Raw genomic sequence first — 25,694 nt, 5'->3', positions numbered from 1 at the left:
TTTTTTGAGTATATTGCCTGTAGCAGTAGCTGTATTTCAGTACAAATTCAAACAAAAGGATATGAAACACATTTATCTTTCAATCCCCTAGAAATGTACCATTCTTGTAAACACAACTGTAGTATAAAATTCTGGTTTAACAATAACTCAGCTGTAGTGGTCCCACTGAAAGCAGAAAAACATTTGAAATTTATGTCATGAAAGTGTAAGAGATTCCAGAGAAAGCAGTAATGCCAGCTCCAAGTACATACACATTTTTTAAAAAAAGATAAAGACTCCACAGGGAGAAAAGCAGTCTTGAGGCAATCCTAGAAATATCATGACTTAGGATAATTCTGTCCTAGGCATTGCAAAAATTTTAGGCAACTCTCAAAATTCTGAATTAAGTACTTGTGGGAAATTGCTTTTTTTTTTTCAGATTATAATTGTCTGTTTCTGTAGAGATAGAGTGTATAAAACTCAGTCATGCTTTTATCATACAGAGAAGATGATCTTCATTCTACTCAAACATTTTTTACAGGCTTACTGCAGAGAATACTGTCTCTTTTTAATACAGAAAGCCTGAAAATTCACTGTCCTCCTGTAGCTTACTCTTCACACAACTTGAAAGAAGAGCATTTCCTTCAAATAATTTCCTGCAGTGAATTCTGAAGCTTGTTCAGTAATGAATTGTTATTTGGTGTGACAAGGCTATAAGAGATTTTATAAATGAATGGTTTATATGTTGGTATCAAAACCCTGTTCTGTCCAGCCTTGAGTACCCATAAGTCATTATCTGAATAGTCTGGAGCTGCTTTAGTCTGAGAACCTTTCATACCTTTGTATTTGGAAAGGTTAATAAAACCCCAAATAAAATCTTAATCTGAATTTAAAATGGATTAGAAGTATTCATCCTCTCTCCACACTGTTTCCACCACTATGGTTTCTTACCTTATCTGGCTGTTACTTACAGCACTTCATTAGAATTCAGATTTGTCTCTGCTAGGTTCAGATGAATAAATTAGACTTCATTACACATATTTTACTGTGAATTGAACAGACACAAAAAAAAAAGTCACAGACTGTAATGACTTATTTACATTTTCTAAGTACATTGTGATGGTATTCTGTGTATCAGTTTTCTGTACAGCTTCTGAACACAGATGATGCTACAGAGCAGAAAAAGAGGAAATGGTACATTACAGACAATTTGTGTCTTTCATTTTATTAATGAGCAGGATACTTTGATCAAATTTCTTTACTGTTCTATTGTGTATCCAAAGAGAAATAATATTTCAAGCCTTATTTGAGAGTAATTAAACATATTGCAGAATTGCTGTGTTTTGTAGAAATCATTAAGCAGTTAATCTCTGTATTTATGAAAGATGTACTCTACGATATGTAGGGATAAATCTAGTAAAATTAGCAAGGTTACTATGTGTCTGCTTTTATTGAGAGACAAGGCCTGCTCGTGAGTTGAGCAGCACAAACATGTTTGGCCCTAGCTTTATATTCCCTGTATTCTCTATGGCCTCATGGGATAACTGGGAGTTTACTAGTTTGCCTGTCTGTATTGGGAATTTGATAGTATGGGGCTTGAGGTAAAGATCTTTTGCAACTTTAAGCACAGTGAAGCCTTTGGCTCACTTATATGCAGGCCTACATGTACACATTTACATATAATCTATATGAAATTAACAAGAAATCATAGAACCTATACTCATACTCTGATGCAATGATTGGCCAGAAGAGTCTTGTCTACACACAGTAAAATGATGATGGCAGTCCTCCTGGGGAAAGCGAGGGTAGGAAGAAACTGTGGGAGTGACTAGCCAAGTCTATTCAGACCCATTCAGCTGAATCATTCAGAACAAAGCTAGCTGATGCTGTGGCAGGGAAAAGTACCTTCTTTGATCTCATCACAGCTCTGTTAATCAAAATGTAAAAATTGTCTGTTTTTCAGCTTTTGTGAAAAAAAAAAAAAATTTTTTAGAAATAAAGTTTGGAATGGGAATATAGAAAAAATGCTATAATTATTTGATAAAATAAATCAAGCTTTTTTGGAGTCATACATTTTTAGTGCAATTAGTTTGGAAGCTGCCAAGAGTGTCCTGAAAACATAAATGTTGTTTCTTGTTTGCAGTCGAACCATCCTCCCATTTTGTAAAATGCTTGAATAGAAAATAGACATGAAAATAGTTCAATTGCATTTGCTTTAAACATTCAAACACCTTTGTTATTAATTTCACCACTTAATGCCTTTTACTTGTCTTGTGTAAGTATGTTAAATGTAATTTCTTAGTATCTTCCTAAGAATGGAGTCTAGGTAGGATATTTTGCAACATTTTAGTCTTTGAACATCTGTGATGTAGTTTTGGTTCTCACTTTTGTGCTTTCTGTACTCCTTCAGTGCAGGACATCAACTGCTTCAGTGTTACAGAGTGACTGATTTGGGTCAGAATTGCTCTAAAGTACAAATGATATCAAAAGAATGAAAAAACCTACTCATTGTACCATTTTTGCTATACAGTAACTCTATATACAGCAATGAAAACACTGTTATGGAACTCTTAAGTGTGGCACGCAGTTCGCAAAGAGTAGCTGAAGCTCCCTGCAATGATGTGTCTGGTTTGCCAGATGACAAAAGACCAACTGCATTTGTATAAAATGAGAAACATTGCTGTTTGCCAGCCTGTTATTATTCAGTGCTGTGTCTTGATTGCAGTAAAAGTGGCTATGTGTGTGTGACCTATAGTCTCCAAAGGCTCTACAGGCGTGCACATAAATAAGGGGTAAGAACAGCACAGTAGAATTGCAACAGCTGTGTTTGTTTCTTGGTTACATCAATTTGTGATCAGGCTCCTGAACTGGCTATGTTGAAGAAAATCTCAGTTCTGTACGAGATCACATGAGATGTGTTGATAGCAAGGTCAACCTGTGCATCTCTTTAAGATTTTGCTTTGTATTTTACTTCTCAGGTTGGTACAAGAGGATGTGGGAATGGACATCTCCTTTGCTGAGGGTGTACTAAGCCCCAGTTCTACAGACATGAGACCGGGTGAGAGAAGCTCTTACTCATTTTCTTAATTGTATCTTATTTCCTTGGCATTTAATTATGCAGTGAGAAGGGTGTTTCTGTGCTGGTAAAGAATCAGTTCAGTGTTAAAAAGTGTGAAGTTCACTTTAGTCAATTTTCTTCTTCACTTCAGAATAATTGTAGTGTGTCATTTTCTTGTGTGCATTGTTGTCATTGTTTAGTCCTTGTGAAGTTTAAGTATTGTCTATTATTTATCTTCTATTTGACTACTGTCTAAGTGAACTAAGTTAGCATTGGAATACTTCAGACAGAACAGCTTGAAATATGCCACACAATGCTGTGGCAAGGGGCAAACCCATACATAGTTTTTGTCTTGTTGAAGACTACTTTTATTTAAGACTGACTAAGAGACTCAGAGGTATTTTTATTTCTGTTACTGTATTGAATAAGATGTTGTATAGTTAAAACTAAAGGAATAGCTACTTGCAAATCAGCACCATTCGAATAGCATGAAGTGCATAAGAAAACAAATATTTACAGGGGATTTTCACTCATATGAATTTTTCCAGGATTCAGCAATGTCTTGGTTCATAACTCAAATAATTTGTACATTGCTCTTTAAATTCTTAAACATTATGAGTCAGAGCATGTCCAAGGCTTGATTTTCATCTGATGATTGCAGAAAATTGAATCCGGATTTTGCATAAATTAAGAGCTCCCAGCTACATCTGCCATTCCTGTAGATGCTTGTTTTATTTCTTTAAACATTAATGTTGATATTTGTGTTTTATGTTAGGTGGTCTTAAATGGCTTGATGTTACTAAAATTGTTCTGTCCCAGTGTGTTTGAAGGTGATTCTTAAGTATATGGGAGATAAATTTTATGTGGAGGAGATAAAGTTCTTTTTTTCTTCCTCTTTTTTCAGAACCTCCCAATTCTCTTGACCTTAATGGTTCCCATCCCAGAAGGATAAAGCTCACTGCTCCAAATATCAATCTCTCTTTGGACCAGAGTGAAGGGTCTGTACTTTCCGATGATAATTTGGATACGCCGGATGAAATTGACATCAATGTAGATGACCTTGACACTCCTGATGAAGCAGACTCTTTTGAATACACTGGACAAGGTAATTTTCTAGATTGTAAATGTAGAGTTCATCTCTGTTTCTTTCTTTACTGCTCTTTACTTTCTTTACTTTCTTTACTTTATCAGTCTCATGTCTGTCAGTCTATGAATATGGTTAAAGCACTTGAGAGTTAATGCTAGGTGTCCAGATATTTTTACTGTCTGCTATTTTTTAACCTTTCTTCCCCTGCGTAAAGTAATACATTTCTACTTATGCAGAGTGCAGAAAGACATAGTACAGCTGATCAGATAAAATAAGAAGAGCCACCTAGAGAGAATCAAATTCAAAGTCCTGTCTTTGTCCAGTACCATAGGACTTGTCTGAAAAGAGTTGTTCAAGAAGGAGAAAGCAGTTGCTCTCTGTTGTAGAGAACACTATAGCTAACTGCACCTTCGTGCAGCTCTGGTGAGCTCTAGATTACCGTTACATCAGCAGTACTTAGGGATATAACCTTGTGCAAAATGTGTTGACTGGCATAAGCTGCACCAAAGAGCCTGCAGTGTATAAATGAAGTAGACACAGCATGGTGAGAGAGGTCTTTTGTTAGTGAGAAAGGTCTTTTTTTATTCCCATGTATGGTTAGAAAGCTGAGACATGGAAGGTGTGTGCATGGCATGATAAAGCTAGCTCAGGTGATGGAACAACAGAATTCCTCGTTCCATCAATTTAAATATGCTTCCTCAGCAGGGCTAGTTGTACAGTATAGATACACCCTGAAGTGTACAATGGATACTTCACTCTTCCTTCACATATTAATGATTTTCCCTCATGTGGTGTAAGCGTTTTACACTGTCTAACTCAATTTGCTTACCCCCATGATATATGAAATAGGGTGTTAAAACTAATTTCTTGCTAGTACATTAAGAACCATATAAAAGCTGTATTCACTAATGTAAATAAATAAACGTCATAAGCTATTTGAGGAGAAAATGAGTGTGACCACTTTACAATCTACAACACAAAGAAACTTTAAAAACAGATCAATTTAAACTGAACTTTCCCTTGCATTTAAATCCTCTATTGCTAGTGAGGTCACTGTAATTTAAAAATTGTATGGTCTTTTGAGCATAGAAGAACAGTTGCATCAGTTTAAGTGATATTGCCAAAGAGGCATTACTGTGTACTCACTCATGCATGAGTATCTCTAATGTCACTTCTCATTAGAATGCCCATTTCCTTATGGGTAGATGCAGAGCATAGTGATGAGTTGCTTGACGGTTAGAATATTTTATAAGAAAGGTTAAAACTAAGACACACGCGCGCGTGCACACACACACACGTGCTTTACACTAGAGCAGTGTGTGCTTGCAGTTTTAGACTGTTGGGACCACTGTGTGAGAGCAAAAATCTCTGTCTGGAGTGGAACAGATTTTGCCTTTAAGACCTCAAGTAAATAAATTCAACTCCAATGATTTTGGTGGCTTTTTCTGCTGCTTTCTAAATGTGGTCATTTGTTCAATTGCTAAAGTTGGACTCGTTTCCCTGAACTCTTAAGTGAAAAAGAACTCCATGTGCCTGTGTTCTTGGTGACACTTTTACAGTTGTGTTGTTTGATTTTAGACATACTTAATCAGCAAAATGTCCTCCACTTAGATGAGCCAGAAAGAGAGAGTAGAAAAGGAAAAAAAAAAATCACATTTTATCAAAATAAGCCAGCAATAAAATAAATAGGCTGTATATTATGGGAATCTGATAGCTAAGAGTATAGTCATAAGAACTAGTGCAGAATGGTTTATTTGCATGGTAAACAGCCTTTGTTATCTTTGTACTTCTGTCACTCTACTGTTAACCAGTGTACACTCTGCTGTTACCAGCACTCATAATGTCCTACAGATCAGTGTTTCTAGACTGTTGTGCCAAACCCAGGGAAGTAAATACTGAGAAGATGTAGCTGTTGAGACTGTAGAGAACAGCGATTTCTAGCTTGTCACGCTCAGACTGCTGAAGGTCCGTTTGAACTATAAAAGGCAACTGAGAAAAGCAAGACTGTTGTAATGATTTGGGATCCACCTCATTGCTGGAAAACTGATGGCTCTGTAATACAAGAACTACTGTAACCCATGCATTCAAGAGTGATAAAGAAGAATCATCACAACTGCAGTGTGCAAGTAAATAGATGAGAGTGGAAATACTGAAGTACTTGTCTTAAACTAGCACCTGACTTGTTTAGGGATTGGTTGATCATCGGTTTCACAGGGTTTTTTTTGTCACTAATACTTTACATTTAAACATTCTCTTTCAGAACCTGCTCTTGTTTCTGAGATGAGCTTTTGATTATTATTACATTAGATGACATAAAAATTGCATTTCTGAAAACCCTATGTGCATATAGGTGAAGGCCTCACCCCAAATCAGCATTATTTTGGAAAGTAAAAGACTGATTGTTATTTGTCTGCAGATATTTATTTCCTTTCTGAATTTCACACTGGTACATCTTTCTCTGCAAAATCAACACTCCAGTCAGTAAAGCATAGTTACTTTGTCAGGAAGAGGTGATCTAGCACCATTTCTATCCAAAAATAATTAATTTGGCCAGTCCCAGCATCATAAGTTTTATCAGGGTCTCTTTTCATAGTTTTTCATCATTTGCGTTTCAGCAACAAAAAAAAATCAAAACCCAAATACAATTTCAGCATTAGTCTGCCAATTACTTAGCCCAGCCTCGTTTCACTAAAGCTGTTCTGCCAGCTACAGGTCTCTCCCTCAGCCATGCTCTTTCTACACTCTGAGGAACCAGCTGACTAGATAGTTTTCCTAGGCTGTTCTCATAATCCCGTCTATCTATTCTGAAAGCACACAATAGCTACATAATAGTGTCCCGTGGGGGACCCTATATCCTTAAAGGAAAGGATCACCCTGTGAAGGCCTGTCAAAGTTTGCATAGCTTGACTGCATGCATGTAGTTTTCATATTGTTTCCCATAGTACCTTTATAAAATTAACATCATACAAAATTGCATTAAGATATCTACATTTGGAGGGAGCGAGGCTATGCATTTTGTAAACTTGTTCCCAATGTCACAGAATATGTGGTATTTCAAAACTGAATGCTAAGTACATTATTAAACGTCATGAGCATTGTACCCTGAGAAGGCATGAATACATACTTCAGTTCCACAATATATAATCTACTGACCAGAAACTGATAAACCAATTTGAAATAGTATACTTGAAAAAAATCACCTTTTGCAGTCTGTTCTTCTTCCCAACCTTAGATCTCCTCAAACTCCCTTTATTTGCACCTCCTAAGAAAAAAAGGCTTATGTTGTCACATTATATGTGCAAGTGTACGCATTTCCTGGTCTCCCATCCTTGTTTCCACCATTAATACAATTTTACCTGAATACATTTTTAACTCAATGGCTGGTTAGGCAGTGAGGTAGGAGGTGACATATTAGTGCTTTCTTGCAAGATGCCAGAAGGCAGGAATTAGGTAAAGAAAAGAACTGCTGATAGACTCAGCTTTTGTTGCACATGGAAGAATCTAGCTCAGGGAGGAGGACCTTCCACCAGTATTATTCCCTAATAGTGCTTTGTATTAGGTACAGAAAATACAAGGCAGGCAGCAGTAGAAATTCAGACTTCATTAGTCCTACTGTAACAACAAATGTGTGCTCAACCTAATACATATTTTCAAAAAAGTTCAAAGCTTTTTTTTGTGTTTTGGGGAACTTGATATTCCTAACAAATTTGGTGGAATTATTCATAGGTTTTAATGCAGAAATCAGTTTTACAAATTAATAGTCAGTACTTGTATGTGTATTCGCCCATAGGTTCTATGTGTGTAGACATATGTGGTATACACACAGTATACTATCTTATTCCTGATTTCGTAAAGATAATTGATTTAATTCTTATGATAAACTGGTGTGTTTTAAGGATCATATACTTCCATTTGTGTGAGTAGTTCAAGAAGCAGTATTAATCGAAGAGGCATCCGAAGACAAACCAATACATAGAAGGGTTTGAGGACTTCTATGAAACATCATGTTCTTTACCTCTTCTTGTCATTTAATATAACTTCTTTTAGTTTATTCTTAACTCTCATAGATCTCTTTGGTATTTTCAAGTAAGATGTCTGATCAGCTTTGTATGTACACACATGTATGTCATTATGTATCTCACTGTATCTTCATTTACTGATGTTACCTCACTGATGGACTTACATGATCAAATTGTACTCTTACTTATGACTGCAGAGCCACAATAATACTTTAAACAGAACAGTTGATTTTATTTGTTTAGTCCAAATATGTGTAATGCATAAAATGTACAGAATCTCTACTATGAAGATAAATTAATAATATGCACACAGCCACAAGGCAAAGGTGCTTCAGCAAGAATAATAGTACAAAAGAGGGATTTTTTTTCCCATGGAAAAAGAAGTATGTTGTAACAATGACTAAAGAAGAAAATTAAATAATTCCAGCTGTGGACAGAATGACTTTTCATGTCACTTTCTCTGTAACCAGCCATTAAGTTTGAAAAACTGGAATGCAGTTAAATTCCTTGTTAAGAACCATCTTGTCAATGTGCAATGGAAATGTAAATTTTGTTAATTACTTCACAGCTTTTCTGAATCTAAGAGTATCCAGCAGAGAGGCTGTGCTATGAGACTTCATAGTCTGTTGTCAGCCATGCGGTTTTATTTATTGTCATCATTGTGTCTGTGGACTACATGTACCTGTTCTCTCATGGGTGCTGATACAAACAGGCCAGATTACCTGGCTGCTCTGTACTTCACATCTGGGAGGGAACTGGTATTTAACCTCAACCGAAAGGCCCTGGGGGAGACGAATACTGTGCTTATATGAGGAGTCAGCATTATCTCATGACTGAAGCAGAGGAAGATGGGCATTCTTCATGTTTGCTGATGCTAGATGTGAAGAGATTGAAGACAAACTGGGAAAAAGTTGAGAAGCTGTAGCTCTGTGGTAATTCCTCTCTAGACAAGAAGCATCGCTGTGTTCACTTTTAGTTCCCTACTTTGCTTTTTAGTGTAGTTCTCATACCTGCAACACAAAGATTTTTAAAGACCCGCAGTGCAGTACCTGTAGTGAGCAGCTGATCAGTTTTACTAACTGGATGCAAAAATGCAAAAATCCTTTGGTGGTATTCTGCATAGTGATAAGTGCTGCTGTTCTTTTTATGTTCATAATGACGAAAAGTTTATAAAAATGGAAACTTCTCATTTACTGACTGTTAGACAATCAAATTCTGCTCTTATTTATACCAGTGCAGATCCAGGATAGTGCTGTAAAAATCCAGTTGATTTCAGTCATCCATTTCAAATGTATGTAACAGAGAAAATATTTAGAGCTTTTACAGGAAGATGTAATATATACAATTTTATTTTTCAGAGGAGCAGACTGCTACTAAGGATGCTTCCCAGGAGGAGTCTGAATCAATTCCAGAGTACACTGCTGAAGAGGAGCGAGAGGACAACAGGTTATGGAGAACGGTGGTTATTGGAGAACAAGAACAAAGAATTGATATGAAAGTCATTGAACCTTACAAAAAGGTCATTTCACATGGAGGTAGGAAAACACTGAATGCATTTTTTTAGCTTGATGTAAAAAAATCCATGCTTTATTGAGCACGATTTATTTCTATTTTAGTTCAGTTATCATACTGGCAAGGGGAGAGAGAGTTTATTTTTCAGCCATGGCTGAAATCAGCCTGGCTTTCAATTCAGTGTGGCAATGACTAATGAGTATTTTAAATACAAAGCAATTTCAGGAGCAACAAATAGATTGACATACATGTGTCAGTAACAATCTGGTCATTGTAGGCTAAAACTGTCTTAGAGTAAGTAAAAAGAAATTTGTCCTACAGAAAAAAATTTTGAAAATTTTATTCTGTGGATTTTGGCAAAAACTTTTGCATGAGGAAACTTTTGCTCTGTGATTTGCTGAATGATGTATGTGGGTGCACAGATCTAAACAAGTAGAGTGGCAAAAGAAAAAAAATACAGTTTCCCCTGGTATTTCCATTTGTCTGGCTAAGCCCTTTAAGTTATTTTTGCTGCTATTTATAGTTGTCAGCAGACAGCATTTCACCAGCAACAGTTTTATGATTTTTTTTCACGTAATATGTTAATGATTATCAAATAGCATATCAGTGAAAACATTTAAAGTAGGAAAATGACCTCATGTGCTTGCTATATTGTTTCCTTTGCTCATCTGCTCCCTGACCTCCTCAGAGATTTTGTAGTTCTGGTCTTACTAGCACACTTCTGTACAAATTAATTCAAATGGATAAATATTACTACAGATACTGAAGAAAGAAAATGAAACAAAGCTTTCTAAGTGCCTTTTCCTCCATGTCTCAGGTTTAGATTATCTTTGGATTTTATATGTTTGGGGTACACAATTTGCCAACTGTTAAGTAAGGTAGTAAGTGAGGATGAGTTGTTCTATTCCTGCAGAAACTGAGACAGGTAACTCAGCATCTCAGAGGTAAGATTTGTGAGTCTATATGAGGATGCTTCTGTCACAGTGTTGCTCATTTGTAACATCATTTAAAGGTAAACCATTGTTTCCAGTATACTTTCAGTGTTGAATCTCTATCTGGTAAAAGTGACATAAATAAGTAGTGGTTAATTATATTACCTGAGGATGTGGTCCTCAAATTTGCACATTTACATTAAAAGCAGATAAATGCTAGCCTACAGATGTTCACAGTGGTCAGTGTGCAGAAGGTTTAGTCGGAATTAATAAAGATGTTTAAGCCTCCAAGCATTTTCCCACTATAACAACACCATCAAAGATTTATGAATGTGATGTCACCTCAGACACAGTTTAGCAAACAGACACAGATGGCATAATTTAGGAAACAAACATAAAATATTTTGAGGCCTTGCTAATGGTGTTTATTTATATGTTTTTTGTATGCTGTAAACGAGTCTAGGTACATTTGTGGTGAAAACTGTCACACACAGTTCCTACTATATGCTGATGTATACATTTATACTAGCTTTTATGAGAAATAAATACCAGTCCATTTTAGTGACTGGAGAAGTAGTTCTTAATTGAGCACTGGTTGACTGTTGAACAAGGCCTAGTTCCAGTGGCAGACATCTCTGATGGCAACTATGAAGTACATAATAATGCACAGTTATCGATGGGAGTCTAGGTCATTCAGCTCAGTGCTCAGTGTGAAATAATCAGGATTAAAATTTTACATGTCTGATATCTTGTTTTCTTAGATCACTCAAATCTAAGATAAAGAACATTATGTTTCCTTTACTTTTGAATGGGTGCTGCTCAGTAACTTAGCCATTGTAAAAGAAACTGTGTGAGATGTAACAATAAGTTTCAGCCCACCACTGGCTAAATTGGAAATTTTGCCTGAAATCTAGCCATATCACAGCGAGTGAAGGACTGGATTAAATTCTGTGTTTATGAAGTGACAGACTGATGTCTGCCACCGATGTGGAAACAAAATTACTTTGATGCATGGGTCGTGGGAAAAACTTCGGACAGCTTGAACAGCTTCTACGTTATGGCAGCTAGGCCTATTCTGTATGATGTTCCCTTTGGCAGTACTTTAATATCTTTCGAGTGCTTTAGAGGGCCAGGGATCTTTCCTTTAACCTCAAGATTAAGAACAGATTCTGGCTAAAATTAGTTAACTGGAAGTCAGGTCAAGCATCTCTTGATTCAGTGATCATTCCTCCCTGCTAAATGACAGATAACACCAAATGCAGAATCTAGGAGTTTAGATTCTAAAAATAGGAAAGGGGGGAGTAGACTTGGCAGTCTCCGTGTGAGATTGCCTTCGACATATGTTGATGGAGAAATTTCTTAGAGATCTGTTGCTTTGCATAGGCTGACTGAGAATTTGGCCAAATGGCTTTTACTGGCTTCTAGTGCTGAATTAAAAAAAACTTCTCCCTTGGGTGAACATTCCTTGTCTACAAGCATGTGTAAGAAAAAGTGACTTTGATTTATCTGTGGGTTTTTCTTCTGTGTGCTGTTAGGTGGCATTGCACATAATCATTTTGCTTTACATGAACTGCAAACTGTGCTGTGTAATTTAGTGTGCACACCTGCCACAATGTGCTCTCACTGCCAAACTCCTGAGCCAGCTGGACAGATTGATATAAATTGTCCTGAAAGTCTTTTAAGGATTTTTAAATTTATGGAAGGAAGGAAGTTTCCTCCCTATTTGTAAAGCTGAGGGGGTAAAAATACAGCTTTATTCCATAATGATTTAGGTGAGGGAAGAGCTAAGATAGGATAGGTGAAATGAGTACTGTCTCTTTGAAAGAATGTGGGTCTATTGAGAAGATGAAAACATAACAGAGAATTGTATTAAATGATGAGTATGGGAGGTGGAGTTCTTTTCTCTTTGTTTCTTTTGAGAAGACTGGTATATTCCTTCATGTCAAACTCTTAAAAGTTGAAAGTGCTGAAAACAGGACTGGAGTTTATTCCCCCTCCTTGTGTCCCATTCTCCCTTGCTAGAGAATGCAATGCTACTCTTTGAATTTGATCTTGACATCTTCACTGGGACACCAAAGTAAATCATCCATATCTATATCTATAGATATGCTGTTCACGTTTACTGGATCCTGACATGAGCTGGAGCTATGACACACCATGCCATGTCACATGGTTTAAATTGGTTATATCCACATTGCCCTTTGGCTTGAACTCAAACCCTAATCCCAAGCTTTTCTGCCTGTCCATGTCCTCCAACAGGATGGAGAGCAACACTGCACTGTGGGACTGGAGAAGACAGTGGACATATGCTGGGCTGCAATTGTACAGCGGCTTCTCTAGCTCTGGAAGCCCAGCTGTAGATTAGCTGGCCTTTGGCCTCTGAGAGCCAGAAAATAAGCTACTTCACAGTGCTGGGAAGACAAAGGATGCCAAGATCATAGAAGGATGGAGTTAAGGCTAAGGACAGAAAGCTTCCTGCAGTGTCCAAATGATTCTTCAGTGGATGAGGTCTAGGCTAGCTAGCATTCCCAACTTGATTTTGGTGTTACCATCAACAATATGTATTATCATCTTATCCAATACATTATATTTAGTCAAATCTACCAAATCAAATCCAGAAAGAAAAAAGTCCAAGATAATCCTTCAGCAGGTTGCTTTGCCAAGCCTTGATTTGAAACAATCTGGCTCCAGGCAAGAGACTTACTTCTGACATGCACATTTTTCTCTCAGAGACTTATCCTTCTTTTCTCCCCTTTATAACTGGGAAACCAGTGGTGTTTTTCTGTCCTTTAAGGACAGCTGAGAGCCCTAAATGGAGAGTCCCTCTGTGTGTGTCCTTATGACTGGGATAGTGTTGAGATTAATCAGCTGTGGTTCTTCTTGACATGGAAGACTTCATGCGCAAGTGCCTTGAAGCACCCATTTTGTCAGGGATTCTGGATTCTTTGAAGATATCTACAAAGCCGTGTGAGAAATTACTTCCTTGACACAAACATCGTCTCCTTATTTCAGCTAGCTGAGACTCAGCTTAGGTGTCGAGTGAGAAAAGAGAAAACAAACTCACTCTTCCCTGGTTAGCACACATGGATTGTGTATTATTTCTGTCTTTCCATAGAGAATTTTGCTTTGCTTGGCTGGCTACAATGCAAGTTCTACAAGCATTTGAGTTAGGCTTTGATACTGCTCTCTAGTATCCGAAAAGCACTGTAAAAGTCTTAAAATCTCCTTATGAAAGTGTTGTATAGGTGTTGGTATTATCCTTTAATTTTGTCAGGAATGTTTTCCTATTCCTGTTCAGGGTTTCCTTCACAAACATTATCATCTCTCCCTCATAGTTACTTTCTCCTAGCCTGTTTTGAAAGGCTTTCAAGTCATTCTCTGGGTATATCCAGTTTCTATCTCTGTGCGTCATTAGTGCTATCTACCTACAACCATTTCTACAGCATCTTTATAAATTGCCTCCTGATTGCAGGTATCTTTTAAATGAAACTTTCAACTGAAATGCAGGAGTATTTTGTATTTATTATTAGCAATACAGAAATCCATAGCAGCTGCAAAGGATTGTGGAGAAGATTAACCAGCATTAATCCATCGTGAAAAAAAAAATTATTCCTTTTGGGTAACAAGCAACTGTCCTGGACCCCAGAACAGTAGTGCTGCAGCTTTGACGGTTTACAGCTATCGTTAGGCAGTGATGCAGCCCAGAGAATGCCACTATTGGACAACTGGAGTGTCCAAGGTAAAAAAGTATTTTATACAAAATTCGCAGCAAAGGATTTAACTGATCCCCAGGAGCTTTTAAGGTATAGTGGGGTGCAGTCATAATTGTAATATGCTGAAGCCATTGGAGCTGCGCAAGCCAACTGAGATTGGATTGTGAGACTTTGTGAAACATCATTCAAAAGATGAAGGATAACAAATGTAGGATATTTTCTTGAGCCCCTTAGTCTGAGGTGAGCATTCAGCACACGATTGCTGTCAAGATGTAATGAACCAGGAGTTCAGATGAGATTGTATTACTTACAAGGGTTTTTTGCTGGTCTTTATAGAAAGTTTACTAATAGTTCTGCTAAGTGTGTTTTTCGGGAATTCAACACAACTGATTATCCTACTTTATCACTTGATGATAGTTAGTACATTTTCAGTCCTCTTCAGCAATAGACATAGTAGCTCTATTCCAGGACTCTGAGATTTCTCTTTTAAATTTGTCTTGTTAAAAGCCTTTGACAAAGATAAAAATGTCTTTTCGTTTTTTCCACAGGATACTATGGTGATGGTCTGAATGCTATCATTGTATTTGCAGCATGCTTCTTGCCAGACAGCAGTCGAACTGATTACAACTATGTCATGGAAAATCTTTTCCTGTGAGTGATATGTGAGCAATGTGATACAGTCTTTTGAGTTAGTACTCATAATTATGAAGTGAGAGATAACCTGTCTTTAATTAAGAGGTAATTTTGATCACTAGAACGGGAGTGATCTGAATGACAAGGAAAATAGCAGTTTTAGATAAACTGCTCAGTGGAGTATTATTTTGGTATTCTTTACCTACTCACCCTCCCAAAGTAAGGCGTATTTATAGGGACCAAATCTGACTGTAGTACCTCCCTAAATGTCAAGGAATGCAGTATCTTCAGCTTCTTGGGCCTACAATCATTGCACCGTTTCAGTAGTGATTTCCAGCCCTTGCTGAGAACAACCAGCAGGGACTTAGGCCACCAGACTGGTTTTCACTGTTCATTGCTTATTATATATTATCATGATGTGTCACTGTATATCATATTTTTAATATATACTGTGGCTGTGTTTAGGAGTCACAGGACCATTTTGTGACACTCATTTTAAAAATACAGGATAAATGACAGTTGCTGACACAAACACCTCTAAGTATTTTCCTGACTCCAGCTGCCTCTGATTCAGTTATAAGTGGCAGGGGCCAGCTGGGCAGGACACGGAATTGGCCACATGAACCCAAATTTATGACAGGAAAATTATTCCTAGTAGCAGCTTGGCTTGACAGCCAAAAATTGTGAAGGCAGCACTCGCCTGAAGTGCCTCCAGCTACTTCCACTTACAGTTGTTAAAAAATCGATCATTCCAGCATTTTCTATGCTAAAACCCAGTAAGTCATTTCTAAAGCCAGCAGATGCCTGACCTTTGCCATTTGTAGCTTACGAGGCACCAAGAGCACAGACCCAGTCTCCTTAAAACTCCAGTCCTTGAAGATGCGTGTGGTGACAGCCAGTGCCTTCAACATTGTGTCTACATGGGAAAAACAAGACTGAGTGCTTTAGTTCCAGGTCAGACCAACTGCTAGCATTTGTCTGGTAGAGCCTCTAAGACACCCGTGTCATCTACAGTAACTGATTTACACAGTGCCCAGTGATTTAGAAGGAATGAATTACTACAGTGGTTTTAACTTGATAACTAGGGTACAAAGCTGAGAGTAACTGTTATTGGCATTAAATAGTTGTTCTTTCTTCACCCAAGACCCTTGTTCATAGATAGAGCTGGTGGTAAATGAACTTTGCAGAGAAAGCCTTTTCAAGCCTTGAGACTTTTCCATATCACCTGAGGATATTGCCAAAGTAAATTCTATAACTCACTGCCTTTTTCTGGGGTGGTAGTATAAGAGAGAGTTCAGGTTGACTGTGAACCTTCAGCTTATTTTAAGGCTTGTAGACTGTTAGTTGTCTGTAAGACAACAAGAAAAAGGAAAGTCAGATCACCCCTTTCTTTCAGTTGCAGGCCTATTAATTGCATTGAAATAGAGGGAGTGTGACAGTTTACAACATATCCAATAACTGATAGATTTTAATATTTGCGAATTCTTTCCTATTGAATTATATAGGGGTCTGGAGAGACCTGCAAATCACTAGATCTCTTCTCATTTTTTTATACAGCATGTTTCTGATAGATAATCATGCACTTGCAGTGTATAAGCCGCTTCTAGTTTCTGATTAACAGCTCTCCTCAATTGTTCCTGAGTTTTGCAGTTACTTTTCCTTCTGGATTCCCTTCACATTTCCAATTACCTTGTTCCTATTTGTTACTTTCACTAATCCTGTAAAACTGTCTTTGAAGAGTTGGGTTTGAGCCAAAACTCTTAAGACAGCATCTTCTACGGCACCTCTTCTAGATGATGCAGAACGACACAGAAAATTCTGCTGTTTCTTTTGTGGCTGTCTGATATTGTCTAGAGATTAAACGTTTTTTAAAAGAATCACTACTTGAAAAACTACACTTTGAAAATCAAAACCAGCACTTTTTGCTTTCAGAGTGAGAGAATTGTTCTAGTCAATGAGAAAAATTTTGTCCATCTTTTCAAATAATAAAGAAATTACTATTATTACCAAATAATAAGAAATCACCAGTTAGGTAAGGTTTGCAAAAGAGCTCAGCATCCCTAAAATGGTAAATGTTCTAATTCAGCCCACAGTGAATAAGAGCTGTTGAGTGAAAGTATATGAGATAAAGCGAGATCTTACTAAAAAACTAGCAGAGATTCCTTTTTGTCATAGTACTCTTCTTATTCCTGATGAGAAGTATGCATGACAGGTACTTATACACACTTTTCTGTATGTTTCAGTGTCTAAATGACTTTGAAGCACTAGATGATGTGCCCTATTGGAAGGGCTAATTTCATAACCTGTCAAATAGTTAGTAGATTCAGTTAAATTATGCTTTTTGCATCAGAATGTCCATACAATCCCTCACTTTGATATTTCACTGTTAAACATGAGCCTTTACAAATGTCAGGCAAAAGCAGGGAATGCATAACTGCAAGGTGAGAAAGACAGCAGTGAAAAGCATTGAGTGAGTAGTGATTTAGATGGGATTTATCAAATGCATGGAACTGGTCAGTTAATGGCCGCCTACTTTATGCCCAGGTAAAATATCACTCTCTTTGGTGAGAACTAGATTTTGTACCGTTCTTTTAAAGAAACTGCATCTTAAGGAATTTAAGAGTCAGATTAGACCGTGAGTCATTCCCGTACACCTGTGAAAGGGGCCATTATGCTCACAGATAGAGCTGCCTTTTGTAGTGAGCGCACTCAGGCATTTGGTTTTTAAGGTGTGAGTTGTGATTTTTCACTGTAGTTTTTACATAGACATGCCTTGGGGCTGGAGTAGAGAGAACAATTTGAACATTCTTGTGATGAACACCTCCCAAGTGAGGTAGGGACTACTGAACGGAGCATCTGGATATATAGTGCCGGACAAGAATTTAAAGCTACCCTTTCATTTGACTGAGTACTGTGTTCTTCTAGGTGGGGTGAGTTTGGCCCGAAGAGCACTGTTCTGTCTGAATTATCATTGCTGAGATGAGAAATTTAATGAGTGTTTGGAGTGTTTTGCTCACAAAATGAAGTGATGCCATGGAGTGCTCTGTCCCGTCAGAAGGCAGGGTGATGGACGAGTTTTTATTAGCCTTAAGATTCAAAGTGTTTGTAGTTGGCAGTCACAGACTCAGTAGCAGTAGTGTGAAGATCACAAGAATTATAGACAAGTGTCTTCTCCTGAGCCTTATTATTTTTGCATGGAACAAACATGACAATTAATAATGACAAGAAGTGTTTCAAGAGTTAATTTCAGAAGTTCCTGGAACTTCACATGGTCCTACCATGCTCTCCCTTGCAAAATCTCATGATTTAATGCCCTTTTAAGCAAAACCAAAGTCACCTGTGAGATTTGACAGCTCACTATGAAACTGTGTCTTTGTAAGGAAACCACATATTTCTGAAGAGGCAGATAAGATTGTAGTTTTCTAGTTATACATCTACAGGTAGCATGGCGACCAGTGCTAAATGTTTGCTTTGGTTTAACAGAAAAGAAAACACCATCTTGTCATAAATTGCTTGGTCTGCCTTGATTTGTTCCTAGTAGTCTGATTTAGTGTGGGCTTAAGTGGATAATGTAAAGTGCGTGCTCAATTACTTCTATACTTTTATCAGCTATGTAATCAGTACCTTAGAGCTAATGGTAGCTGAAGACTATATGATTGTCTACTTGAATGGAGCAACACCAAGAAGGAGGATGCCTGGACTGGGTTGGATGAAAAAATGCTACCAGATGATTGATCGACGGTGAGTAGTATTTTCCTTTCTGATCCACAGCCATTATTTTAAATACTGTCCATTTCTGTTACTCCCCTGTATGACAGTGTTCACTGTATATGATCTTTCTGTATGTTTTGTGATTTTTTGTGTTTTTAAGAAACCATTTCTTTTTTGTTTAGATTACGGAAGAATTTGAAATCATTTATAATTGTTCATCCATCATGGTTTATCAGGACAATTCTGGCTGTGACACGACCTTTTATAAGGTATGTAGGGAATACCAGTGATTTGCTTTGCCCCTAAGAATGCAGAAGCACCCTAAATCATCAAACATGGCTGTTTCATCTTTGACTGAAGAGTACTCATTTTACAGTTCATGTTGGGATTTTGACAGCTGAAGTTGACTTTCCTAAAGCGAGTGGAAAAAAACACGTGATTTATATGAGTATCTAGTTGCAGACATCACAGGCATGATATCGTAAACCTGTATGTGTATGCAGAACTGGGAATCGAGTCCCTTAAAATTGTCTTTGTTCCAAGTCCAGCTAAAAGGCATGTAGAAAAGGGGTCTGCATGTAATGATAATCACCTCATTAAAAAAATCCTGGCTACAGGACAAGATTAAGCTACAATTCTGGATTTTAATATAATTAGTTGCTGCTCATGCAAGAGGACTTCCAGCACTCTGAGCTGTTGGAAAGCGTAGGATTTCTGATTCCAGAAAAGGTTTAATGTCACCAAAAATAATGCTTTGATTAGTAAAAAAGCAAAGAAATGTTACAGACCCTGAAGACTTCACAAGTTGTTGAAGAAGATGGGCAAGTGTGCGGTTGAAATCCTGAGATCAGGGAGAGCACACTCACAGATGTGAGAAAGAGTTGCTTCAGGCAAGAGGAGAAGCATCATCTACAGAAGCCACACAGCAAATAACATATGTCATGACAGACCTCAGAGAGGTCTGCCCCCAGGCTGCAGATGAGGACACTGGAGGTGTTTGTCACAGGGTGCTCAGTTCTGACAGGGTGACATTGGGATGGGGAAGCACATGAGTTCTCCCATCACTGCCAAAGTGTGATAGGTAGAGTGTCATAATGGAGCTGCTTCTTTCAGCTGTGGTGTCTTTAATACCAAGTAGAAAGTGACAATTGAAAATACCAGAGTAACAGGGAACCAATACTTGCAATTATCAACAGTAATGATGGGGATTCACTAAGTTGCATTTGATGTCTGAGATATTTCTGTTGGCATCCTATTTGCTCCCAGAGCAAAGGCAGGCAGTAAAATTTAAAAAAATCAAATATGCCACCTCTTTTTCAATTCGTTAGTCATTTGTTCAAAATGACCATACTGAGCAGCAGTGACTAGAGGTTTTGCATTGCCAAACAGGAGAAAAGGTTTGCTCTAAATAGTTTGGCAAAGCAAATTAAGAGTACAAAACTAGACACAATAAAGACCAGTTAAAACTCTCCATTTCAGCCAAGTGGATTGAGTCTCTGTGCAAGAAGAAAGTGAAGTGCAAATGGGAGCTGAAAAAAGGTGGGCAGGACACCTGGCCAGTGTGACTTTTGTGGAAGATGACATAAGATATTTGAACCCTCACCAAGGACAGAAGAGCACTATGAGAAAGCTGAGTAAAAAACTCTGGAGGGACATGAAAAGAGAGAGTCAATTCAGTAACAAGCAATATAAGGAGATAGAAACTTGATTAGATTGAAGGCCGATGGCTGTAGCTTAGTTTGCTAGCCCCAAGCTGTTCACCACACCATTGACATGCACAGTGGGAATTTTAGAGTAAGAAATGAATTGGTCCCAAGGCAAGCAGAGATTTCAATGAGATAGCTAAACATGAGCAACATACTTTTAATTCTATTTCTGCTGAGATGCAGGACAAAACAGTAGGAATCAAGAAACCGAAAGACAACAGAATGGCAAGGGACAGTCAAGTCACTGAGGGTGTGCTAGAGTCAATTCTATTTGAAAAGCTGGCAAGGTCATTCAGTGGAGCCTGGGACTCATCTTGACTGACAGACACTAAACAGTTATCTGAATACACAGGATGAAAGAACTAGTGGTTGCAAAGATAGATCCTAGATACTCTCTATGGACCAGATATTCACACTAGAGGTCATCTTAGCTGCGTTAGGTAAGAAATTAGATTTCTAATAAAACAAGTGTCTGTGAAAGATATTTGGCATTTGATGGAAATGTTTAAATAATGGGAAGTTTACCACTATTGGCAGCACACCTCCGCTAAAGTCTGAAAGAAACAAGGACTTCTTATTTCAGTCATGTATTTGAGATGCCCATACAGACTCCCATATGAAGCAATTGCTCAGAAATCAATCACTGTGGTGGAATTAGTAGACCCGGGAGAATTTTCAAGTGGAAAAATTAACCCTTGAAAGATTTTTTTTTTTTTTTTTTTTCTGCCCCCACCCACAGTCTTTAGAAGCTTCTGATTGGCTTGCAACTTGCCAAGTTTCTCTAGCTGGCAGTTCAGATGATACAGTCTATGATAAACATTTTGGGTAAAATGCTAAGAATTATCTGTATGTTATCATGGCTTTGACTGGACAATTGTGAGTAATTCATGCATCTTAAAATGTGACCATTGGCCTGCTCCAGTGTGTGTGCCTAGTTATGCTAATCTGGTACAGGGACAAATTAAAATGGATGAGTTTAAAAAACTATTCACAGTACTTTCATGTATTCCTGTTTCAGTTGTCTCACTTTACCTTATTAGGAAGATATGTATGGTAAGGGGAGGGGCAGTAACCTTCTGCTGAGAGCTATTTCAGAGTCTTCATGTTGTCTGGTCATACCCCGAAATCAGCAGTAAATAGGAAGAATATGTTCTGTTTTTAATGGCCTACACCTAAGAACATTTACAGTGAATGTGCATTTGTCAGTGTTACTGATGTTAAAAGACTATCTAAATACAACCAGAGCTAAATTTGGAAAATTGCTTTATGAGCCCCATTAGAAAGACAGATTTCTTATAAGCTGATACATATCAAATAATTCAGGTTAGACAAGTGAATAGCCTTATTTTTTTAAGTGTGTTTTCTGAACGGTTTAGCCTTTTTCTGAGTGATCATTTCTCAAACACAATAAATGATCATATAGCGCAGCTGAAATAAACAAGGGAAGTATTTCCTCATAAGAAGGCCCTGCAGTAAGAATAGACATGCACATAAATGATCAGATTTGTACTCATCTAAACAAATAAGGAAGTTTGGGTTTATTATGTTTGAGAATCAGTATCAAATATAAATGCTAGTTCATCAGGATCACTTGATGTTAATTCATCATGATGACGTTAAGTGAATGCTTCCCATCTCTTTTTACATGTAAGTATGCTGTAGGGCATTTGATTCTTTTCAGAATTTTAATACATCTCCTTTGAACTGTAAAACTAATCACATTGCCTAGTATGTAGGCATTGCATTTTATAGTGTTGTCCTAAATACTGTGATTCAGCCTAAGCAAGGAACAGCAAAAGGTCTAGACTTGATTTCAGCCTCACTAGAACTCAGGTATGCTCATGATCAGATGAACTCTGTAATTGAAATGTGAATAACAAAATACTTAATTATTTAATACATTAAGTACATGCCTCCTCCTTTTTTTTTTTAATATATCATAAAAGATTTTTGGGGGAAAGTCAATTAACATGTTGTTTCTGTGTTTCAGCTCTAAGTTCAGCAGTAAGATACAGTACGTCAACACGTTGGCGGAGCTTCGTGAGATGATTCCAATGGAATACGTGCACATACCAGACAGTATTGTCAAGTAAGTGATATGCAGTAAGCATGTACTTGTTCTAATGGGAACTATTTACACAAACTAATGGCAGTGTTTCAGGGTCTGTAAGAAAAATGGAAGGCCCCTTCCTGATATTGTTACAAACACTTAGGTGTTCCATAAAAATTCCATTGTCAAACTCAGAAGCAGGAAAACACTGTGTAATGCAAACACAAAACACAATAAATATATACTCCGAGGGGAACCAATGTTTATAGAAAGACGAAGGTTTTCTGCTGGACCAAATGATACTGCTGGTAAAAGGAAGAAAAACTTTGAGGCTTAGAGTCCTTTCATCAACCCTATGACTCTATAATCCAAATTGGAACAGACTGTTTACCTACTCATTGCAACCCAGAAAGAAAATAGGAAAAAAAATTAACCTTCCACAGGTATCACCTATGCTATATTTTTCCGTAACTTTTACCACTATTTAAGTAAAAGTGTTTTTTAGTCATACCGAGCTTTGAACTGAAACAATAATTCAAAGATAGCCTATTCAATAGAAAAGCACTGAAAGTCCATAGGTTCACTGTTCCTTATCTTGTTGATTTTCATGGTTTAACCCAGAATCACTGAAAGACACTGTCTCAGTTCTTACCTCTTATATGTAAAGGTTTTTTAAAATCCTAGAATCATAGAATCGTTAAGGTTGGAAAGGACCTCTGAGATCATAGAGTCCAACCTGTTAACCTAACTGCCTGGTCCACCTCTAAACCATGTCCCTAAGCACCACATCCACACATTTTTTGAATACTTCCAGGGACTGTGATTGCACCAATTCCCTGGGCAGTCTGTTCCAATGTCTAACCACTCTCTCTGTGAAGAAATTTTTCCTAATATCTCATCTAAATCTCCCCTGGCACAGTTTGAGCCCATTTCCTCTTGTCCTATCACTTGTTACTTGGGAGAAGAGAAATGCAGGTATTTCTAAAGGAAAGATATCTATTAAAAATTGTAGGAAGTTGATTTGAATTGTTCACCTCAACTGGCTTTTTTTGAGTCCTGAAAACAACAAACTGAAATGGTATACCAAGACTGAAAACCTTAGAAATTGATCATGGTTTTCATGTGCGTCATTATTAAAAAGATATTCTGCTCAGGAATGCCTTTTTTTAATTATTCTTTTATCAAATGTCCTAGGTTTTGAACAGGCAAACATTATGTTCCAGAAAGTATTTTGATGAGTAAATACACAAGTATGATTGTCTTTTCCTTATGGTTCGTCAGTGACTAGGTATGAAGAATACTTCTTTTGGAGCTGTCATAGATCCCTTCAACCCAGGCAGGAGTTTTCACACCTGCCTCACAGTAGTTGTGAAAGCAACATAATTTCGTTCATTGAGCTGGTGGTTGCTCTGATACTTGTGGTGTAATTCCAGGGAGCATGTGGGAAGCTCAGTTCTTGCAATGGCACTTGGAAGAATATTAAGTTACAGTCATGAAATCAGGGATCATAGGGACTTTCACTCAAATTTATTTGCTGCTGTAACTTCTTTAGAGGTGGAGTGATGCTAAGAATGTGGAGCACAGAGGTCACTGATCACCTGATAAAGAGATATCCTGACTGTTTTAACATCCCTAATTTTTTTTCATCCTCCCTCCATCCTTTTCTCCTTCCCTCCCTTCCTCTTTTGATTACTGTAAACAGTTTAATTTTTTATAGTTGCCTTTGATATAGACCTTAATCTGATAATTCAGTGTGTTTCTCTCTCTGCTTCCTTGCTGTGTTTTACTGTTGCGCTGTCTGTAGCAGTACACACACCTGTGTTACACACATCTTTTCTTCCCTGTAGACTGAAAACTGTTTGGAAAGTCCATTCACCTCTCAAACCAAAACTGAAATGATCACAGCACCAGAGAAACTTTAGGACTTAGAGGTTAAGAAATTTTAGGGAACTGCTTACTTCATGTCATCAGCAGCCAGATGAGAGATCATGATTTTGCTGACGAAAAAAATTGAAAGGTGACAAGTGTGCCCATTGGTGGCAAGCATTTTCAAGATGTTGTGATACAAAGATTTAGTGGGTGTGTGCATTCAAGGCATTGTGAGTGGTTATTCCCATGCCACAGGGAGAAGAGCAGTGTTCAGCTGATAGCTTCCCTTCTGCTGCAAATTGAGAAAGATTCCTGTAGGAAAATAAAATAAAATTCAGCTTTCAGCTTCATCATCACTCCACTGGCAAGAACAGAAATGCCACTTATGGTCATGAGGAATCCCACCTGAACAAAGTACATAGGGTTACGCCAGGATTTGGGTTGTGTCGTTGTTTGGTAGTTTTTACTGAAGTGGCATACAATGTGCCTGTTGTATCATATGAACTTGTACATCTTTTCTCTTCCTTCACCCACTCTTATCTTGTAAGGTATGATGAAGAGAAGTGTATTAAGAGAAGAATGAGGTAAAACTTGCTTTCTAGCCCATGCTGCTGCTCATAATGGAGTGAATCTGTGTGACAGCCTTTCACCTGCAGGCGACCTCAACAGCTGAATGAGAGAGGACTTGCAATGATGTGGCATCTTACTTTCCCCTTCAAGCTGTTGAGATCAGCCTCCCTTGCAAATAAAACTTGCTCAACTGTAAACGTCCTTGACTTGGCCCAGGCTGCAGCTAGTTTAATACTACCTGATAGGGCAACTGAATGCTTTCAGCTCTGTCCGCTGGGCATGCCTCAGATCCCTGCTGCTTCTGTATTTCTGCCTCCAAATGAGCTAAATAAGGAGTTACAAATTAAACGTGGGTTGAGCACAGGGACAATGGTATCATACTGAACTGAACAGCTTTAGGGTCAGTGTGTAATACTGAGTGCCTATTTTAGAAGCATGTACTGTATTTGCTCTGCTATTGCTCTGCTTCTCTCTTATGCTCTGCTTGCTTCTTTATTTCTTTATATCAATAACTTTTACTCATGCAGACTGGATGAAGAGCTGAGGGAAACTTCAGAAACAGCTAAGTAAGATAGCTTTCAGCTGGATGCTGGCATTATATTTACTTGTTTCACAGGCATAGATTGAATGCAGTAGTACATTACGTGTTTGGTACAGCAAACAGCTCGTAGTTTCAATTGCTGTGTAAGTTGCCACATTTGTGAATTGACTTCCCCTCTCACTATAAGCAGCCTGCTTTTGTACCGTTGGGTCTCAGTAAGGAATAATCATACCTTTACACTATAAAAAACATTTTTGCTAATTTTTGATGATTGTTTCTGTAGTCATGGGAGGACTGAAATCACTTTTTTTACT

The 25,694-nt window shown here is 37.7% G+C and overlaps 1 protein-coding gene across 2 annotated transcripts in view; it reads left to right on the top strand.

The window, feature by feature from the left end:
• PRUNE2 (prune homolog 2 with BCH domain) overlaps positions 1-25,694 on the top strand; it is a gene marked incomplete at both ends in the record, with an annotated part of 141,551 nt that overhangs the window by 112,360 nt on the left and 3,497 nt on the right. Inside the window, 9 exons of one of the 2 annotated variants that reach the window (XM_082337583.1) lie at positions 2,958-3,037; positions 3,942-4,142; positions 9,502-9,678; positions 14,849-14,951; positions 18,543-18,674; positions 18,827-18,913; positions 22,341-22,439; positions 24,818-24,853; positions 25,367-25,405. In XM_082337583.1, coding sequence (XP_082193709.1) covers positions 2,958-3,037; positions 3,942-4,142; positions 9,502-9,678; positions 14,849-14,951; positions 18,543-18,674; positions 18,827-18,913; positions 22,341-22,439; positions 24,818-24,853; positions 25,367-25,405 — 954 coding nt within the window. The remainder of the gene's footprint in view (positions 1-2,957; positions 3,038-3,941; positions 4,143-9,501; positions 9,679-14,848; positions 14,952-18,542; positions 18,675-18,826; positions 18,914-22,340; positions 22,440-24,817; positions 24,854-25,366; positions 25,406-25,694) is intronic. The other variant, XM_082337584.1, reaches the window with a different exon arrangement.

The sequence above is a fragment of the Platalea leucorodia genome (assembly GCF_965183815.1).
Source record: "Platalea leucorodia genome assembly, chromosome: Z".
Classification (NCBI taxonomy): Eukaryota; Metazoa; Chordata; class Aves; order Pelecaniformes; family Threskiornithidae; genus Platalea; species Platalea leucorodia.
Note: the sequence above shows the minus strand (reverse complement) of the source record. Positions and strands in the feature narration are given on the sequence as shown.